A 17,175-nucleotide genomic window follows, 5' to 3' on the forward strand; every position below is an offset into this window, starting at 1 on the left:
AATAAAATTATGTTTTATATTTTTCCCCTGGTGAAATTTTTTTCTGGCTCCACCACTGGTGACATGGTGTTGCGTACGGGACATTCTATCTGGATGTTGTAGCAATTTGAGAGCTCGGGCTTTACTTGCAGCACAAGAGAAACTTTTGCTTCAGATATGGGAGATCGAGGTTGTTTGCTCTGACGGGAACTAATGACCGCTGGTTTCTTCACTAAACCTTGAGGATAAGGTTTCCGAAACAGGGAGGATTTGATATAGGAATATGGTGAAAAAAAAAAAAAAAAAAAAAAAGATATAGGAATATGGTGAATCAATTACTAAGCCACATGGAAGGGGATGTGAGTGGAGGAAACCATGTATAATGGTGATTGGTGCATAATCAAACGGAGGAGCACAACTATATAGGAAAAGTGGTGACGACGATTAGAAATCAATCAAGAAAATTGTCAAGTTTGTTTGTCATCTCTTTTTCTCTGTGTTTTCTGGGAAATTTCCCATGGTTCCTCATCACTATTCTTGAGTTGTTTCTACTGCTAAATTCATGGCATATAAAAGTTGAATTGTTGTTTCATGAACATCAATTCAGATTCATTTCATTTTCAACGATTACGTCTTCCTTTATCATAAAAGCAGAACTCATATCCAAACCGGTATCAAATAGTATCTAGAGAGAATGCAAAAGTACCTAAGAAAGAAAAAGTCTCCATCAGAAACGATGGAGGATGGGGAGCTCATGTAAACAGTAAATATTGCGGAAAAATAGGATGGCTATTTGAAGAATATTCATTATTTTCTTGCACGACAACAAAGATAGAATCAAAGTTTTTTGAATGCGCGGAAGACCGAAAACAAAATCCATAGTAATATCTGTCAAGAGTTGAGTTGGAATTAGCAAAGGCATATACAACCCTGCACTAGACATATGGTCTTTTGCGCGTTGACAAGTAACACAACCCTCGACATCATGTCGTAGAGAGGGCCAGAAGTACGACGTGGTTTAACAATCCCATCAGGAAAAATAAATTAATATATATAGTATGCTTCCTTGTTTTCTCTTAAATATAAACCAAGAACTCTTGTTTTTAAATTTATTTAAGAAACAACAAAGAACATAATCACTAGATTAGGGAATGCGGGTAACTGCGGCATGTATAGCATCAGCAAGTTGAGGCACTGTTTTTGAACTTAGACCTGCCATGCTTATCCTCCTGAAATATTACACAATTCTCATTATAAATGATAAGCTTTTAAGTTGACAAATAAACTTAGCATCTAGCTCATTTTTCAAGTACTTAAATGTCAGTTAATAGAAAACAATATTCGCCATCATCCGAACTTGCTTCTCATTTAATCCTGTAAAAGGAAACATCCCTATCTGTTTGATAATGTGACTCCAATCACCAGGTGTACCTGCAGGTGTAACTGAAGCTTATGGATATACACTACTCAAACGAATGGAACAAGATTCTAAGGTTTATGCTAGATGGTTCAAGGAACAAGACTATCATTTTCCTCATTCGCTCAGTTTTTCAGACAACTATTCACTACTTGTGGAGAGAACGCAATGGTAGGCGACATGGAGAGCAGCGTGTCCCTTCAGCTCGACTTCAAATGGCCATAGACAAGCAAATTCGGAATCAAATATCCTCAAGCCGGATAAATGGAAGTACGAGATATGCAAAAGCTATGGAAGTGTGGTTTGCCACAAGATAAACTTTAACCATTTCAGATCATAGAGAATGGTTTTCTAGTTTTTAGACTAAAAATTTTAAAAAGAGAGACACGGCTATTGTAAAGCAGTTTTTTTATTTGAATATAATTTAACATTCTTTCAAAAAAAAAAACAATATTCGGTTCACGGTTCACTGAAAGTTACAAACAAATGAGCAAAACTATCTTCCGTCTACTAAATTGCAGATGTGTAGTAATTGTTTGTTTTTGTTTGATGTCATGTTTATAATCAGTTTATAATTTTCAAAGAAAATGAAAACAGTAAGCAATTGAAGCAAAACGAAATTATAAGTTTGCGTTTGTATTTGGAAAAACTATATGTTTTTATTAAACGTCAAAATGTTTAATATTTTATAAATGTGAAATTTTTTTGAATTTTTCTCTTGTCATTTAACTGAGTACTATAAACATTAGAAGAGAATAAATGTGTGCCTTACCCATCATAAGTCATGTAAATGTGATACTCTTTTGCCATCATCCGAACTTGCTTCTCATTTAATCCTGTAAAAGAAAACATCCCTATCTGTTTGATAATGTGACTCCAATCACCAGGTGTGCCTGCAGGAACAAAATGGTACAAACGAACATATAAATGATTCAGTTAACGAACGTTTTGAGGAAAATAAAAGCATTAAACCAAACCTCTAGCTTGAATAGCTTCATATAACTGTTGGCGCATGCTAATAATGCGGTCAGCCATGCCTTTCAGCTCAATGGTCCAGTCCTTGTACATATCACTGCCAATGTGTACGAAATTTTGAGCATAATTAAAATTCATTATTTAATAAGCATTTCATCACAACAATAATTCTTAAAGTCATGCATATATATATATATATATGTTTGTAACAACTACCTGTTTTTAAGAATTGTGGTAACAATGGATGCTCCATGAATTGGTGGGGTAAGATACATAGGTCTAACAACAAGTAGCAGTTGGCTTTTTACTTTCCTAGCCACACCCTCTGAGGTGCATACCTTCACATTAGACCCACAAAGATTATAAATTCATTTTTAAAAATGTTTTCTTATACAGCCTATATTTACGCCAGTATGTGAAAATGAGAAGTTTGGTTGCTTACAATGGTAAGAGCACCAATACGCTCACCATAAAGACCCATGTTTTTGGCAAAACTTTGAGCTATTAAACATTCACCTCCATCAGCAACAAACATACGAACCGATTGTGCATCTGAGTCAAGGTTACCACTAGCAAAACCCTGAAAATTAAGATGAAAAGAGAGTCGTGTTGCTTTTCATTGTTGAAACTAAATCTCTAATATACCGGATAAGACCAAATGTTTTTGTATGAATGTCATATGTGTGTGAGCATACAAAAAAAAACAACTACTACAGAGTGTTTTATTCGTTTGTAGAACAAAACAACAAAGCAAAGGTATGTCTTACCTGATATGCATTATCAAAGAACGGTAATAAGCCTTTAGATCTCACGATTTGTCGAATCTGTTCCCATTGTTCCAGTGTTGGGTCAATTCCTGTGGGGTTATGCGCACAAGCTTGCAATACCACTAGAGCTCCAGACGGTGCTGCACCAAGATCCTCGAGCATGCCTATTTATAAAATGAAGTCTTTACTTAAAGTTATGATTGGTAGAACACTAAACGTAGTCAGTATGGACGTAAAGAAAATCAACCTTCAAAGTCGAGTCCTCGGGTATGCGGATCATAGTAACGGAAATACTCTACCGACAAACCCGCCAATGTGAAAATAAAGGGATGGTTCCCCCAAGTTGGGTTTGGAACGAAAATGACACGCTGAAAGAAATGAGACACACATTTATCGACTATGGGAAAATGGTAGATTTGACAAAGACAATTCTGAAACCTAATTATTTTTGTAATGGCTATACAACACATTTTGGTCTGAACTTTATTTTCCTTTTCATATTAGTGTAAGATTTTTATAAAAAGTTTATAAGCGAAGTTTGAAGAAACTATGTAAAATGTAGTCTATAATTACAACAATATTACAAGCTTACCTAATAAAATATGTTGCAGTTTACATAGAAATATATAGGGAAATTTGGAAAAAGGGAACAACTAAACTAAGCTATTGTCCCCTTAGTACAAAATCAAACTTTGTCACTTTTGGACTTTCACTACCCTTAAGAGTTAAAAAAAATTATATCAATTAATTTACAATGCAAAAAAATTAAGAAAAATTTAAAACATGAAGTAGTCACACATGTGCATATATGAAAAATATTTTTGGATTAAAAAAAATTTGGAATGGTAAATTGAAAAATAGGCTAAAGGTGTTAGTATATAAGATCTACCATCTACGGAGATTCAGAATATGCATTCTAACTGAAACACAATGATCTACATACAGAAGAATGCGCATTAGACCGCAAACATTAAGATCTAAAATGGCAGAATACAAAATCAACATTTTCTTCTATGTTCTGCCTTTCTGGTAGATCATAAGTAATAGTAAATGTTCTTATATCTTCTATGGAAGAATATACATTCTACTCAATTCTCATATATCTATAATATATGTATTCTATATCTACCACGTTTTCTTTATTCTACCGTACGTAGAATGTAATTTCTACTAGATTTTTAAAAAAATCCGAAAATCTAGGAAAAAACGGTTAGAAAATATTTCCTAAATCTATTAAATCTTTTTTATTTCCTTTTTTAAATCTTCTTCCCTAAATTTTTGTTTCTTCGTTGCCAACCACGATTTGGACCAAAAATCGTGGGGATTCTTCTCTTTTTCATAGTTTCTTCTCCTTTTGGGGATTCAATCTAACGTGACAAAATGCACATCTATGCCTATTCTGGTGTTTGGAGATCGTCCAAAACAAAAGGGTGGAAGTTTATTGTTGATGAAGAAACAGGAGGTAGACTACTTACTTTGGACACAAGCAAAACCTTTGACAACCTAAGAGTTATGGTTTGTGAGGACTTTGGAACCGATCTAAACTTGGTCAATATCGACCTGAGTTACTTACCTTCCGATTTGGTTATTGGCCTCGATTCACCACCTGTTTTCATCACCAATGATCGACAACTCAAAAATTTTCTTACATATGTGAAGACCAAAGCTTCAACGCGGTTATGTGTGTGTATTCGATCTAAGGTCGGATTTAACTTGAATGAAGAGCCTGCTGAGTTGCCTAACAGAGAGGAAGTGGGTATGTCGGGTGAAGTTTCAGATGATATTGATGGTGAAGCCGAGCTTGAAGAAAAAGATGCGAAGATAGATGAAAGTGATGACGAAAACAAGTGTGAGAAAGATATGACCAACGGAAAGTCTGTCCGTTTTTCTCTGGTTGATGTTGTGAAGAAGGGTCAACATTTTACTAGCAAAGCAGCTTTGCAGGCAACAATGGAAATATGCGCAATGAAACATAATTTCGACTACAAGGTTGCCAAAACGGATAGAAGAGTTTGGTACGTTCGTTGTGCGTATGATGATTGCCGCTGGCGTGTTCGCGCAGAGGGATTAACAGGTTCTTCATATTTTATCATCAAAAAGTATGTGCCTGATCATTCATGTGCTCCATCATCAAGGAACCACTCTGTTCGGACCGTTTCATCAAAAACAGTTGGTAGTCTCATTAAGCATAAGTACGAAACTGTCAAGGAAGGGCCGAAACCTAATGATATTATCCAGTTTATGCGTGATGATCATGGAGTTGAGATATCCTACTCTTTAGCTTGGGAGGCACGTGAGTATGCAGTAAGTGTTGTGAGAGGCATTCCAGAGAAGGGTTATGAAAAAGTTCCCAAATACTTGCACATGATGAAGGAAGCTAATCCAGGATCACACACATTTTATGAAACTGATAGCGATGGGAGATTCAAATTCCTCTTCATCGCATATGGTCAGTCTATTCGCGGTTTTTATGCTGCAATTCGGAAAGTTATTGTTGTGGATGGGACTTTCCTGAAGAGCAAATACAAAGGAGTATTAATGGTTGCTACTGCTTTGGATGGAAACTCGAACCTATATCCTATTGCATTTGGAGTTGTCGACTCAGAGAATGACCGCTCGTGGGAATGGTTTATGAGACAACTTAAGGTTGTCATTGGTGATGATCAGAATTTAGCTTTTGTGTCTGACCGGAATAATTCACTTGCTAAAGCTCTTGCAAAAGTGTATCCGCATGCTCATCATGGAATTTGCATTCACCACTTGCTGAACAATGTTGTTACATATTTCAAGGGTAAAGGTGTCGCTGGTTTGGTGGCAAAGGCTTCTAAAGCTTACCGAGTTGCTGATTTTAAGAAGCAATTCACTGCTATTTTCTCAATTAGTCCTGCAATTGGAAACTATCTGATACAAGCTGATGTGAGAAAGTGGGCTCGTTGTCAATTTCCGGGTTACAGGTACGATGTTAGGACCAATAACCCTGCTGAATCAATAAATTCTGCTTTGCGTTCGCCAAGAGAGTTTCCAGTTATACCCTTATTGGACAGCATAAGGGAAATGATGACTCGATGGTTTTTCAAACGTAGAGCTTTAAGTTCAAAGCATAAACAGCCACTGACCGTTGCTGTAGAGAAGAAGATTGATCGAAGGATTGAGAAGGGTAAGAAGTTTCAGGTTTTTCCAGTTAGCGATGACAGGTTTTTGGTTCGAGGTGACACTTTTGAATGTATGGTCGACTTGGTCAGACGCACATGTTCATGTGGGAAATTCGATCTGATGAAAATTCCATGCAGACACGCCATAAAAGCAGCTTTCAGCGTAGGCATACAAGCACACACACTCACTGACGACATGTACACCACTGCTTCATGGAGATCGATTTATGAGGAAAGCATAAATCCTATAAGTGTCCCGGAAGATGCATGGATTGTCCCATCTCACGTACAGAAAGCAAAAGTCCTCCCTCCAGAAACTAGAAGAGCTGCAGGCCGGAGAAAGAAACGTAGGTATGAGACAGTTGAAGACAAGATCCGGTCGTCACAAGGAACTCAAAGCTCTAAACGTCGTAAATGCAGTCGATGTGGTATTGAAGGTCACAACCGCTCCACATGTGATAGAGCAATATAGGATTACAATCTATTCGGTCTATGCAAGTTACTTTTCAGAGTTTTTTCTAACATTAGCTTTGTTTCATGTCAAACTCTGTTTTTTCAAGACCAATTATGTTTTATGTACTGTGCACGTTTCCAATATTTACTTAGTTTTATGCAAGTTTTTAGTCTACCGTTAAGATTTGATCCATAAATTGACAACACAGAATATCAAATTGATTCAATCTTTCACAAAGTAAATAGATTCAGAAAACAATTAAAAGATCAATCAAATTTAGAACAAAGACATAAAAAAGTGAGAATGGATCCAATAAGTCCTACATCTCCCGACTTCTTGTGCTCGATAACTGCTTCCTCTACTGTCATTTTCAAGGAACGTCTCAAATCTTCAATTTCTTTGGCCATTCTCGACTGTTGCTCATGCATCATTTGTATCTCATCAAGCAGAGCCTCGTCCACCCACTTGAAAAGATGTTGCTCTTTCTTTCTCTGAATTGAAACACAAAAACGTCAATTGAAACATAGAATAATAAAAAGTCATAATTTTTCAGAATTACCTTCAGACCAATCTCACATCGGAAGAATCTTCTGTATGGGTTCTCCTCCGTTTTTGAAACATAAGTGACAATCCCTTTCCCACACCAGCATCTGGAAGGAACCCCTCCATTGTTAGTCATGATCGGTTTTTGATAATGAGAGAAAGACGGAGAGGAGAGATAAACGATGAAATAAGTAGGGTTTCTAGTCATTGGTGTTATATAAGTTTATGTTTAGGGCAAACGACTACTGTTAATCGGGTTTTAGGGTGTAATTGTATGTGTTGTGATAGTCATAAGATTTGTATTGACTATTAACATTTGTAGCCTTGTTACGTTAGATTCTGTATAGCTCCCTACATTGGTGTTGTATGGCTTAGTTTAGACTCATTTAGGGTATCTTTAGGGGTTGATATGTTGTATGGGTTAGTTTAGATTCATTTAGGGTATCGTTAGGGGTTGATATGTTGTATGGCTTCGGTAAGATTTACTTTATTTAATTATGTAATCAGCCACTAATGTCAATAATTTCAAGTAGTAAGTCATTCACCAACGTTAAGTCCATGCCTAGAAGATGTGCTTCAATGTGCTTCAACGCATATACTCCACAATCGCTGCTAGTCTTATTTAGGAAGCAGGGCATTGGAGCGTAAGTGACATCATAGGGCTTAACGGTTAATCCCCTCTTCTCTGAAGACTGCACGGCTTTGACAATTCTTGGGATGAGATGTGCAAATGGCTCCAAGTCCTTGTTGTGTTTCAGTCCCGCACAGTCAAAAACTTCTATGGAACGAGTAACAAAGTTGACACACATAGAGATCCAGTGGTTACCGTGCACAAGAAGAGGCACATACATACGATTGACATCAAGATCCCACATTAGTCTTGTTCGGCCGTGTGAAGGAAGTTCACCAATTCCGTACTGATGGAGCAGTCCTTCTACCCTGAATTTTTTTTTGTCTTTCTTGAACTCAGTGTAAGAATTCTTCATTTGATTACTGAATATGCAGCTCATGAAAGCTACTTTGGACGGGTTCCATCGTCTCAAAGAAGTCCTCTCGCGAAATAAGAAGAGCACAGCATCAATTTCCTATAAAATATGATACAAACAGAGTGAGTTGATGTGATGTTAAAGACGAAGAACAGTAAGTAGGCGTGCAGAGTAATGTAAATCATACTTGATTTTGCAGCCACACTGCCATCTCTTTTTGGACCTTCTCAAAACGCTCTTGGATGTCATTCTGCACCACGTCCTTGAAAGAGTTGAAAGCAGAGGTGAACAAACCTTCAATGAAAGTCTTCATTCCACTGGAGATACCACTGTTATGTTCAGCTGCCCGTTGACAAAGCAGTTCTTTCTTTCGAGCCTCCGCACCAGGATCATTTAGCTTACGCTTTCCCCTTCTTGCAACAACAGCCGGTTCGTCAACATGAGTATCTGTGACATCTTCGACTTCAACATTCTCTCCATCAGTCTCTGAATCAGAAAGCTCTAAAGTTGGAGGCAAAGCCTCGACTTCCCATACGAAATCTGTCCAATCTTGTTTGGCATTGAGAAGAGTAACAATGCGACCAATTCTTTCATCTATCTTCTCATCTTCCCTATAGAACTCAGTGCTATCAACCACATCATTGTTCCCAGTAGCAGATATAAATGGGAACAGTTCTCCCTGACAAGAACAAACGCCAACAGAGTGAGTTAAATTGTTTGTTAACTGAACCGAATATAATTTTTTAAAAATTATTACCTTATTAAAGTGGGACTCTAGGCTGCTGATATCTGCGTAGGAAACTTTCCCACTTCCTTTCCAATTCCTACATCTCACTTTGGTCATGTTCTTTTTGATCTTCTTACCCACCATACTACCAATGTCTGGGATTGCCTCCATAACCCATATCTGAAACGCATAGGAGAATCCATCCAACACGTAACTGTTCTTCAGATGTAAATCTTTCCTTGCTTTGAGTATTGATGCAAGCAGCTCGTCATATGCGTGAAGACCCCATGGATACATCCTCATCTTCTCAAAATCCATCACCAAACGGATGTATTCATGTGGGATAAACACTCTTGAATCCTTAGCTATGAGGAATCCATGAATGACGCACAGATACACTAGCCTAACCCTGTCCACATACGTCCACTTGTTGCATTCGTTAAGAAGCTTCGTCTTTATCATCGATAAGTTGACCTTTCTATTTTTCCTCAGCACATTGCTCCAGAACCCCTTATCATCCTTCCAATCATTGAAGTTTATGTCAGGTTCATCTTTGAACTTCAATCCTGTCACAGCATGAAATTCTTGCGCAGAGAACCTAAGAGGCCTCTTAGCAAATAGAAACCACAGCTCGTGAAGCTTCGAAACCTTGAGTTGCTTGCATATGAAGCTATGAATGATCTTCCCTGAGTAGATGAGCTTGTTCTCTATGATTGCCAGAAGCGGACCGAAGACAGGATCTTTCAAAACTTCCTCATACTCAGTGTTGAGAACACCCTTCACTTCCTCCAGAATTGTACGTCTACACGTATTGTTGATCTTGTCAATTTGCGTCTCAATTCCTTCTTCAAGTATGCGTTGTGGAAACTCGTACGCCATTCCTATAAAACATAATAGCAATAACTTCAACTCGTTAGTAATGCCTTAAGAAAATCAAACTAAAACTCAATCTCGCAATATGAACATCAACAAAATCAATAAAAAAATTCCAAAAGGAGATCGCAAAACCCGCAAAACCTTACCTTCAATTTTAGGGAAAGAGAAACCGAGATGAAATTCGAACAACGTCAATCTCTTCGTCCGTAGAAGAGCTTAAATCTAGTACATGCAAATAAAGAAATTAAGATCGACACAAAAAAAAAACATAAAGGGGCTTTTGAAACCCTAACCTCAACGATTTTGGAACCGAGATGAAGTAAGAGGAAGAGAAGAACAACGTGAAGCTAATCGTTATTTATCAGCGACAAGAAGCTTTTCCCGAGCTTGAACAACTTCAATTGTAGCCGGCGGAGATTGCAAAGTAATCCTACTCTGTCGTGTTTAGAGAGGAGAGAAGAAAGAAGGAGGATGAAGGAGAGATGTGACGATGAGTTCAAGGTCTCCGACGAACTAAGACGGCCGGAGAAGATGGTTTCGATAACGAAACTTAATCGCCACCTCTTTGTTAGAGAGAAAGGAAAACCGGAGTCGACGACATGTTCTGATTTTTTACTCTGTATTTTTTTTAACTTTTTATTTACTTTCTCAGTAAATTACATAACTCAATATATGTATTTCAAAATTAATAGAAAGGACAAAACGGGATTAGCATTATTGTTTATACTATAGGGACAAAGATTTTTGTTCTAATTCTAAGGGGACAAAGTAGTAGTTGTTTTGTTCTCTTTTCCCAAATTTCTGAAATATATATATGACACAAATTTGTATAACTTTGTGAATTGTTCGTTTTGCATTTCTTTCTGAAATGTTCATTTACAAAATTCTAATGTCCATTAACAAAAACTAACTGAACTAGTGAGGAGTCTTTACCTGTTGGTGGTGTTTTGCTAGAAACTCAGCTCCGACTCTCAAAGAACCAGTACCAGACAAACACTGGATAGTAACAACTCTATTCTCTTTTACTGCATGACTGCCAAAAAACGAAAACAATCTTTATAGTAAAATGAAAATAACCAAAAGAATTTAAGTTAACAAAAGCCAATCAAACCCCGATTAAACATTTAAGAAGATGAGGGAAAAGAGTACTATCTAATATATTACCTATCATCACCTAAGATTAGCTTAGCGCTAAATTTGTTAAAATCAGCAAGTCCATCGATTGGGAGATATCCCTTGTCACAATACCTTGAGGCAAAACAAAACAACACAAAACAAAATCATAAGCTAATCATTTACTATCAGAAAATTTAGACTTTGATTGTTTGTTTACATTTGTGTTCACAAATGAACCCACAGTTATAACATTTTAACTGAAATGTTAATTGTACAGAAAACACACAAAAATACTTTATAAAAACAGTAAAATTAAATATTTTAAGAACGTGACTATTTTTTCCTCAATCGAAGTCTTTCTATATTATTAATCAAACTCTAACTTACAGGTCATTCGCTAATTGTTGCTCTGCTTTTCTTACCACCTCAAGAACAAGAGGCTTTCCCTCCTTAAGACAATAAAATCAAATATACCAACCCAAGTGAGGACTAAAACAATAACTTTGTCATAGAGACTGTGAAGATCCATAAAACAGAAAAGGAACCAAAATTACCTCGGTTTGATAAGCACCGACGCTCAGATTCAACTTAACCGGACAAGGATCATCTCTACAAGCAAAAATGACCTGTTTTATGACCATATAAATCAGATTAATAACTTTCAATAACAAAGGATTTACTCTTTAATAAAATGGCAGAATGGATCCAAGCAACAGAAAAAGAAAAGTAAAGATGGATGTAGATCCTTAGACTGAAATGTATGTACACTGAGAACAGGATCTTCCGGAGCAGGAAGAACGTTTGACAAGATGGAACTCATGATCAAATTATTGAATCAATCGAAAGTGAAAAAATAAAATAAAACAGTCATCACTTATTTAAGCATAAATAGACTCGACAACCAAGAGAATCCGATCCTCTGTTAAACTGTCCTTTTCATAATGGCTAAAATACAAAAAATGAAAATGATATTATTATATATATGAAAGATCTACACTACAGGCAGTGGCGGAGCCAGATATTTTTTGTACCGGGGTCAAATTTTTTTTTTCCAAATACATAATTTATAACCACGGAAAACTATAAATATACTCTATGATCATTCATATCTTAAAACTTGTTTATCATAATTAGTTACAACAATTTAAAATACTTTCGATAAAACAAATCATAAAATTTTTAGAAACTCATTACTGATGTGATATTGTAATACTATTTTTTGACAATTTTCATTGGTTGATATTTTTTTGCCGATTTAGAAACTGATCCATTAGTTAACTGATAAATTTACATAATCATTGAATCATAATCATTTTTAGTTTGGTAAAATAAAGAGGAGAGTGTATAACAAAAAAAATAGAAAACTTATTTAAAAATTATTCGGTCAAAAAAAAAGTATCCAAAAATTGCTTGGGGAACATGAGAGTTCTTTCTTTTTGCGTAGTCCAGTACAAATCCCTTTTTTTCAAATTCACTCATTAATTTCAAACTTTTTTTTAATATTAGTTATTGGACCTAATACAATTTGGGCTTTATTGAAATATGTAACTAATATTTAATATAGAAACGTGTTTATTGAAATTTAAGCTAAAATTAATATAAATTAAATGTTTAACAAATAAAATAAACATATTATTTATATAATTTTAAATTATCTTCAAATCTTTAATGTTTTGTGATTATATTTGTGAAATTATATTTTTTAGTGGGGTCAAATTTTCATTTTTAATGGGGTCAATACAAATTTTTTTAAATAAAATTTTTTATTTTTTTTTTAAAGTAGTGGGGTCAGCTGACCCCACACCTCCTTCATTGCCTCCGCCCCTGACTACAGGTCACTTTTGGATTATAAAGTGGGGCCATTTTCGTTAATATTTCCATTTGCAATTTGAACTTATGACCAAAAAGTAATAATAACAAGGAAAAATTCATTTTATAACCATAAAAATATAATTCACAAAATAATCCTATCAATTTTATGGCTATAATATATTACATATAACCAGAAAAACAGACAAAATATCCTTTTCTACGATAATTGAAACTCCACACCGTAAAATTGCTCATTTGAATAAATTGATGCGTTATAGTTTTAAACCCTCAACTATTTTATGTTTTTAAACCCTCAACTATTAAACCGTTAATATCGTTAACTCTTCGTTAACAATTTTTTTTTTTTGAACAGAGACCCGTTAAATTGAAACGATGAGTTTTATATAATAACATAAACGATATGAGATGCTTACAATCAATAAATATTTTAGTGATTAAAATCCCCAACAATTTTTAAATCTGATGGAAACCCCTAAACTAAAACTTTATATTTTAAAACTCTCAACTATTAAATTTTTAATGCTTTTAACCCTCTGTAAATAAAATCATCTTTTCTGAATGGAGAGCAGTTAAATTGAAACACATCATTTCATTTATTCACAGAAACGACACAAAATGCTTAAAGACCTCATTTATCGATGGGTAGGAACAATCACAATTCATCCTCGAATAAAAAAAATAGGTTTCTTCTTCTTTTTCAAGAACCATCAAAGGTGTGATAAAACAAAAAGTTGTGTTGTTTCTAACGGCATCTTCATTTCCACTCCATATTTTAGTCTAAAATAGAGTGGATAATTGAATAATGAAGAAAAATAAAAAATTACTCTATTTGTAGAGTAATGCTTTTATTTTTTGTTTATTACTAGGGGTGGGCACTTTACCCGAACCGCATCCAAACCCGATCCAAAAAACCAGACTTGAAATCCGAACCGAAGTAGCAAAATATCCGAACGGATATTGAATTAGGAGAGATTGGATATCCGAACACGAACGGGTAATATCCAAACCCGAATGGATATCCGAAGATAACCGAATATATGTATAATTAACCTTATATTCCTAGTTTACATCTCTTATTTTATATAAAATATTTATATTGATACTACACATACTTTAAGTTCATTTGATATACATACAATTACGAAAAAAATGATTTGCTACTCACTTAAAATGCATGTCAAAACTTTTTATTTCAAAAATTAACAAAAAGTTACATCCAAAATTAAAAAACAATAACCAAATTAATGTCTTTTTAGTTTTAAAATGTTATGTTCAAATCTATTAACCATTCAATCTATTAAAAAAAATAGTTAAGTGAAAATTATATTTTTAAATACAAGAAATTTGAAAAATGAAAAATTTAATATTTTTTTCAAAATCTAAATATCCGAACCCGATCCGAAATAAAAATACCTGAACGCGACCCGAAGTTCAAAAATATCCGAACGGGTTCTACACCTCTATACTAAAATACCCAAAAATCCGAACTACCCTACCCGAACCCGAACGCCCACCCCTATTTATTACTCCGTTTCTCCCTCAATTTTGGAGCAAAAAATGAAGATGCTCTAATCCTAACTCTTTCTCTCCTGTTCATCTACTTAAGATTCCAACATTCACCTTTTTCTACGCAAGTCGGTCTGGCATATGTCCACCTAAACAACACAGTTTTTTTTATTTATCTCACTTTTGATGGTTCTTGAAAATGAAGAACAATCCAATTGTCTTTTAATTTGGAGATGAATCGTGATTATCATTGCCCACTGATAAATGTGGTTTTAAGCATCTCGTGTCGTTTTTACGATTAAATGAAACGCTACGTTTCAATTTAATGGATCCCTATTTAGAAAAGATGACTTTGTTTAGGGAGGGTTACATGCATCGAAGGTTTAATAGTTGAAAGTTTTAAAACATATTTTTTAGTTGAAGGTTTTCTATCCGATTTAAAAATAGTTGAAGGTTTAAATTACTAAAATATATATTGATTATAAGCATCTCATGTTGTTTTTGTGATTATATGAGACACTAAATTTCAATTTAACGGGTTTTCGTTTAGAAAAGACGACTTTGTTGACAAAGGATTAACGGTAATAAATAGCTTAATAGTTGAGGGTTTAAAAACATAAAATTTTAGTTGAGAGTTTTTCATCCGATCTAAAATAGCTAGGAGTTTAAATCACTAAAAATACAATTTTTTTTTTTGATCAACACTAAAAATACATTAAACTAATGTTTACCAGTCCATAACCAAGTATGAACCGGAAGCTTTCAGATTTGGCATGATTCCTCCTCGACAGATTCTAGGTTTAGAAACATAATTGAATTGTGTATTTCCAATTATGGAAGCGTCATTTCATAAAATCAGAGGCAAAATTAATTATAGTGAAACGTATATACACTGTATATTTAAGTCACAATTTACTACTTTTTTTTTGTCATCACGAACATTTTGTTAATGGAGACGCAAGATTTGAGTTTTTTTCGCCAAAACCGTAAAATTTAATTTCTCGCCAAAACCAGAAAATTGAGTTTTTCGCAAAAACCAAAAAAATCGAGTTTTCCAGCCAAAACGCAAAATCAATTTTTCCCGCCAAAAATAGAAAATTGAATTTTCCCGTTAAAACTGAAAAATCATTTTTCTTGCCAAAACTGCAATATTAAGTTTTCCAGCAAAATCGTAAAATTTTCTACCAAAATTGCAAACATCATATTTTTTTTTGTTAAAATCACAAAATTGTATTCAACAAAACCGCAAAATCTTGTTTTTTTTTTGTTGAACTTGAAAAATCTTATCTTTTCGCCATAACCGTAAAAATTAAATTCTCCGTAAAATCTTGATTTCAAAATTCCCAAAACAGAAAAACATTGTTTGAGTGTATTATATATTTTTTAATGAAATTATTATAATTATGTAAATCACGTGCTAATATTATTTGCTTGTGTTTTAAAAGATTTTATAAAATGGGCTAACTCTGAACTAACCCTAATCCAGCTCTTCAAACATAAACTATTAGGACTAAAATAGGATTAGGGCTAGAATAGGGTCTGGTTTATATTTTATAGGCTGGGTGGGCTAAAAAACCCTATATAACATCCCAAAATTCAAGCATATTGTCTTTCATCGAAAGCATAGAAAATCTTGGGTTTCGTCAAAAACAAGAGTAGGAACGCAAATTTTACAATAAGATAAACCGAATAGCTATACAATATTTTATTTTACAAAAAAAAACTATACAATATTTAAATATAAATCAATAAAAATACATAATACAAATACAAAAACTTTAGGAAAAGACACTCGTACGAACATAAAGTGAAGAACCATAAGGAAAGCTTATGTAAATGCCTCATAGACAGTTCATGTTTTTTCAAAATCCCATGATATAATTGCGGAACAAAATCTGTAGAACATTCTTTATATGTTATACTCTCACGAGCAAAGAAATAAACAAAAAAAAAATAGTAGGAGTTGTTTTGTTGTGATGTAGAAGCTCATGTTGCTTTGTATTTGCTTTTATGATAGAGTTTGTTGAAGATTTGTTTGCATTTTTGTGAATATTAGGTGTTTTCATCTCACCTTCATTATTTAACAAGATAAAAAGTACTTAATATAGATTCAGAGGACTATGATCGATGGATCCACCAATTTACATAAGGGGTGTCAAAATGAGCTATAACTTATGTGGTAGCTCAGCTCAGCTTGATTTTTCATGATCATGAGTTATATTTTTTAAATTCATTTAATAAATGAGTTTAATGAACAAGCTTAAATTAAATCACGAGTTATATGAACAATCTTAAATGAACATGAACCAACTCATTAGCTTGGTCATTTTTATACTTAAAATTATATATATCATATGTAAATAAGATAATTTCTATATCATCATATTTATCTTCTAAAATTACAATGTAAATCCAAATTTATTTAGATATATATATAGAATATGTAAAAGAAAATTTTATATACCCATCATCTGTCTTTAAATTTAGATGTAAAACAAAATATTCCTAAGAGACAATTTAGAAATTACTCGTAATTATCTTACTTAATATTTTTTTTTTTACATTTAAATTTTATAAAACATAATATAAAAATCATACTTTTAATATTATAAGACTTAATAAAACTTATTTTAATATTTTATTTTATGATAATTAATATTTTATATTAAATCGCGAGCTATCTCGTTTTGCTCATGATCTTTAATGATATGAGTTCAAGTTTACGTATTAAAGTTCATCTAATAAATGAGCTGAGCTAACTCTTGAAAGATTCGAACTTACTATGAGCTTATGAGCTGAGCTGAGTTGAGCGAGATAGCTCATTTTTACATATTTATATATAAG

The 17,175-nt window shown here is 33.9% G+C and overlaps 2 protein-coding genes across 4 annotated transcripts; both read right to left on the bottom strand.

Annotated features, from left to right (window-relative positions):
• Window positions 1–993: 993 nt before the first annotated feature.
• On the bottom strand, window positions 994–11,945 carry LOC106368856 (aspartate aminotransferase, cytoplasmic isozyme 2). Of its 2 annotated transcripts, none has more exons than XM_013808918.3 (12): window positions 11,759–11,944; window positions 11,547–11,618; window positions 11,380–11,441; window positions 11,041–11,124; window positions 10,810–10,909; window positions 3,386–3,506; window positions 3,139–3,302; window positions 2,814–2,951; window positions 2,588–2,709; window positions 2,374–2,468; window positions 2,169–2,289; window positions 994–1,208 (listed from the first exon to the last, which is right to left on the bottom strand). In XM_013808918.3, the coding sequence occupies exons 1-12, from the start codon at window positions 11,810–11,812 to the stop codon at window positions 1,124–1,126; spliced, it is 1,218 nt and encodes a 405-aa protein (XP_013664372.1). In that variant the 5' UTR covers window positions 11,813–11,944; the 3' UTR covers window positions 994–1,123. The 2 variants fall into 2 exon arrangements, with proteins under 2 accessions (XP_013664372.1, XP_048595648.1); XM_048739691.1 differs by lacking the exon at window positions 994–1,208 and adding an exon at window positions 1,327–1,605 and having other exon boundaries at window positions 11,759–11,945.
• LOC125577804 lies at window positions 6,937–10,774 on the bottom strand. 2 transcript variants are annotated; one of them, XM_048739689.1, is made up of 7 exons: window positions 10,170–10,774; window positions 10,023–10,098; window positions 9,031–9,881; window positions 8,461–8,952; window positions 7,837–8,372; window positions 7,304–7,394; window positions 6,937–7,235 (listed from the first exon to the last, which is right to left on the bottom strand). In XM_048739689.1, exons 3-7 carry the CDS (start codon window positions 9,877–9,879, stop codon window positions 7,011–7,013), a joined length of 2,193 nt encoding a protein of 730 aa, XP_048595646.1. In that variant the 5' UTR covers window positions 9,880–9,881; window positions 10,023–10,098; window positions 10,170–10,774; the 3' UTR covers window positions 6,937–7,010. The 2 variants fall into 2 exon arrangements, with proteins under 2 accessions (XP_048595646.1, XP_048595647.1); XM_048739690.1 differs by having other exon boundaries at window positions 7,072–7,235; window positions 7,833–8,372; window positions 10,170–10,772.
• Window positions 11,946–17,175: the final 5,230 nt, after the last annotated feature.

Source organism: Brassica napus, chromosome A9, assembly GCF_020379485.1.
Source record: "Brassica napus cultivar Da-Ae chromosome A9, Da-Ae, whole genome shotgun sequence".
In the NCBI taxonomy this organism is placed as follows: Eukaryota; Viridiplantae; Streptophyta; class Magnoliopsida; order Brassicales; family Brassicaceae; genus Brassica; species Brassica napus.

Coding starts and splice junctions, on each gene's coding strand:
- LOC125577804 (XM_048739689.1), bottom strand. CDS start 9,879: ATGGCGTACGAGTTTCCACAACGCATACTTGAAGAAGGAATTGAGACG. Junction 8,953..9,030: donor TAGAGTCCCACTTTAATAAG/GTAATAATTTTT, acceptor TGTTCTTGTCAG/GGAGAACTGTTCCCATTTAT. Junction 8,373..8,460: donor CAGTGTGGCTGCAAAATCAA/GTATGATTTACA, acceptor CATATTTTATAG/GAAATTGATGCTGTGCTCTT.
- LOC106368856 (XM_013808918.3), bottom strand. CDS start 11,812: ATGAGTTCCATCTTGTCAAACGTTCTTCCTGCTCCGGAAGATCCTGTT. Junction 11,619..11,758: donor CGGAAGATCCTGTTCTCAGT/GTACATACATTT, acceptor GTCATAAAACAG/GTCATTTTTGCTTGTAGAGA. Junction 10,910..11,040: donor CTAATCTTAGGTGATGATAG/GTAATATATTAG, acceptor GTTTTTTGGCAG/TCATGCAGTAAAAGAGAATA.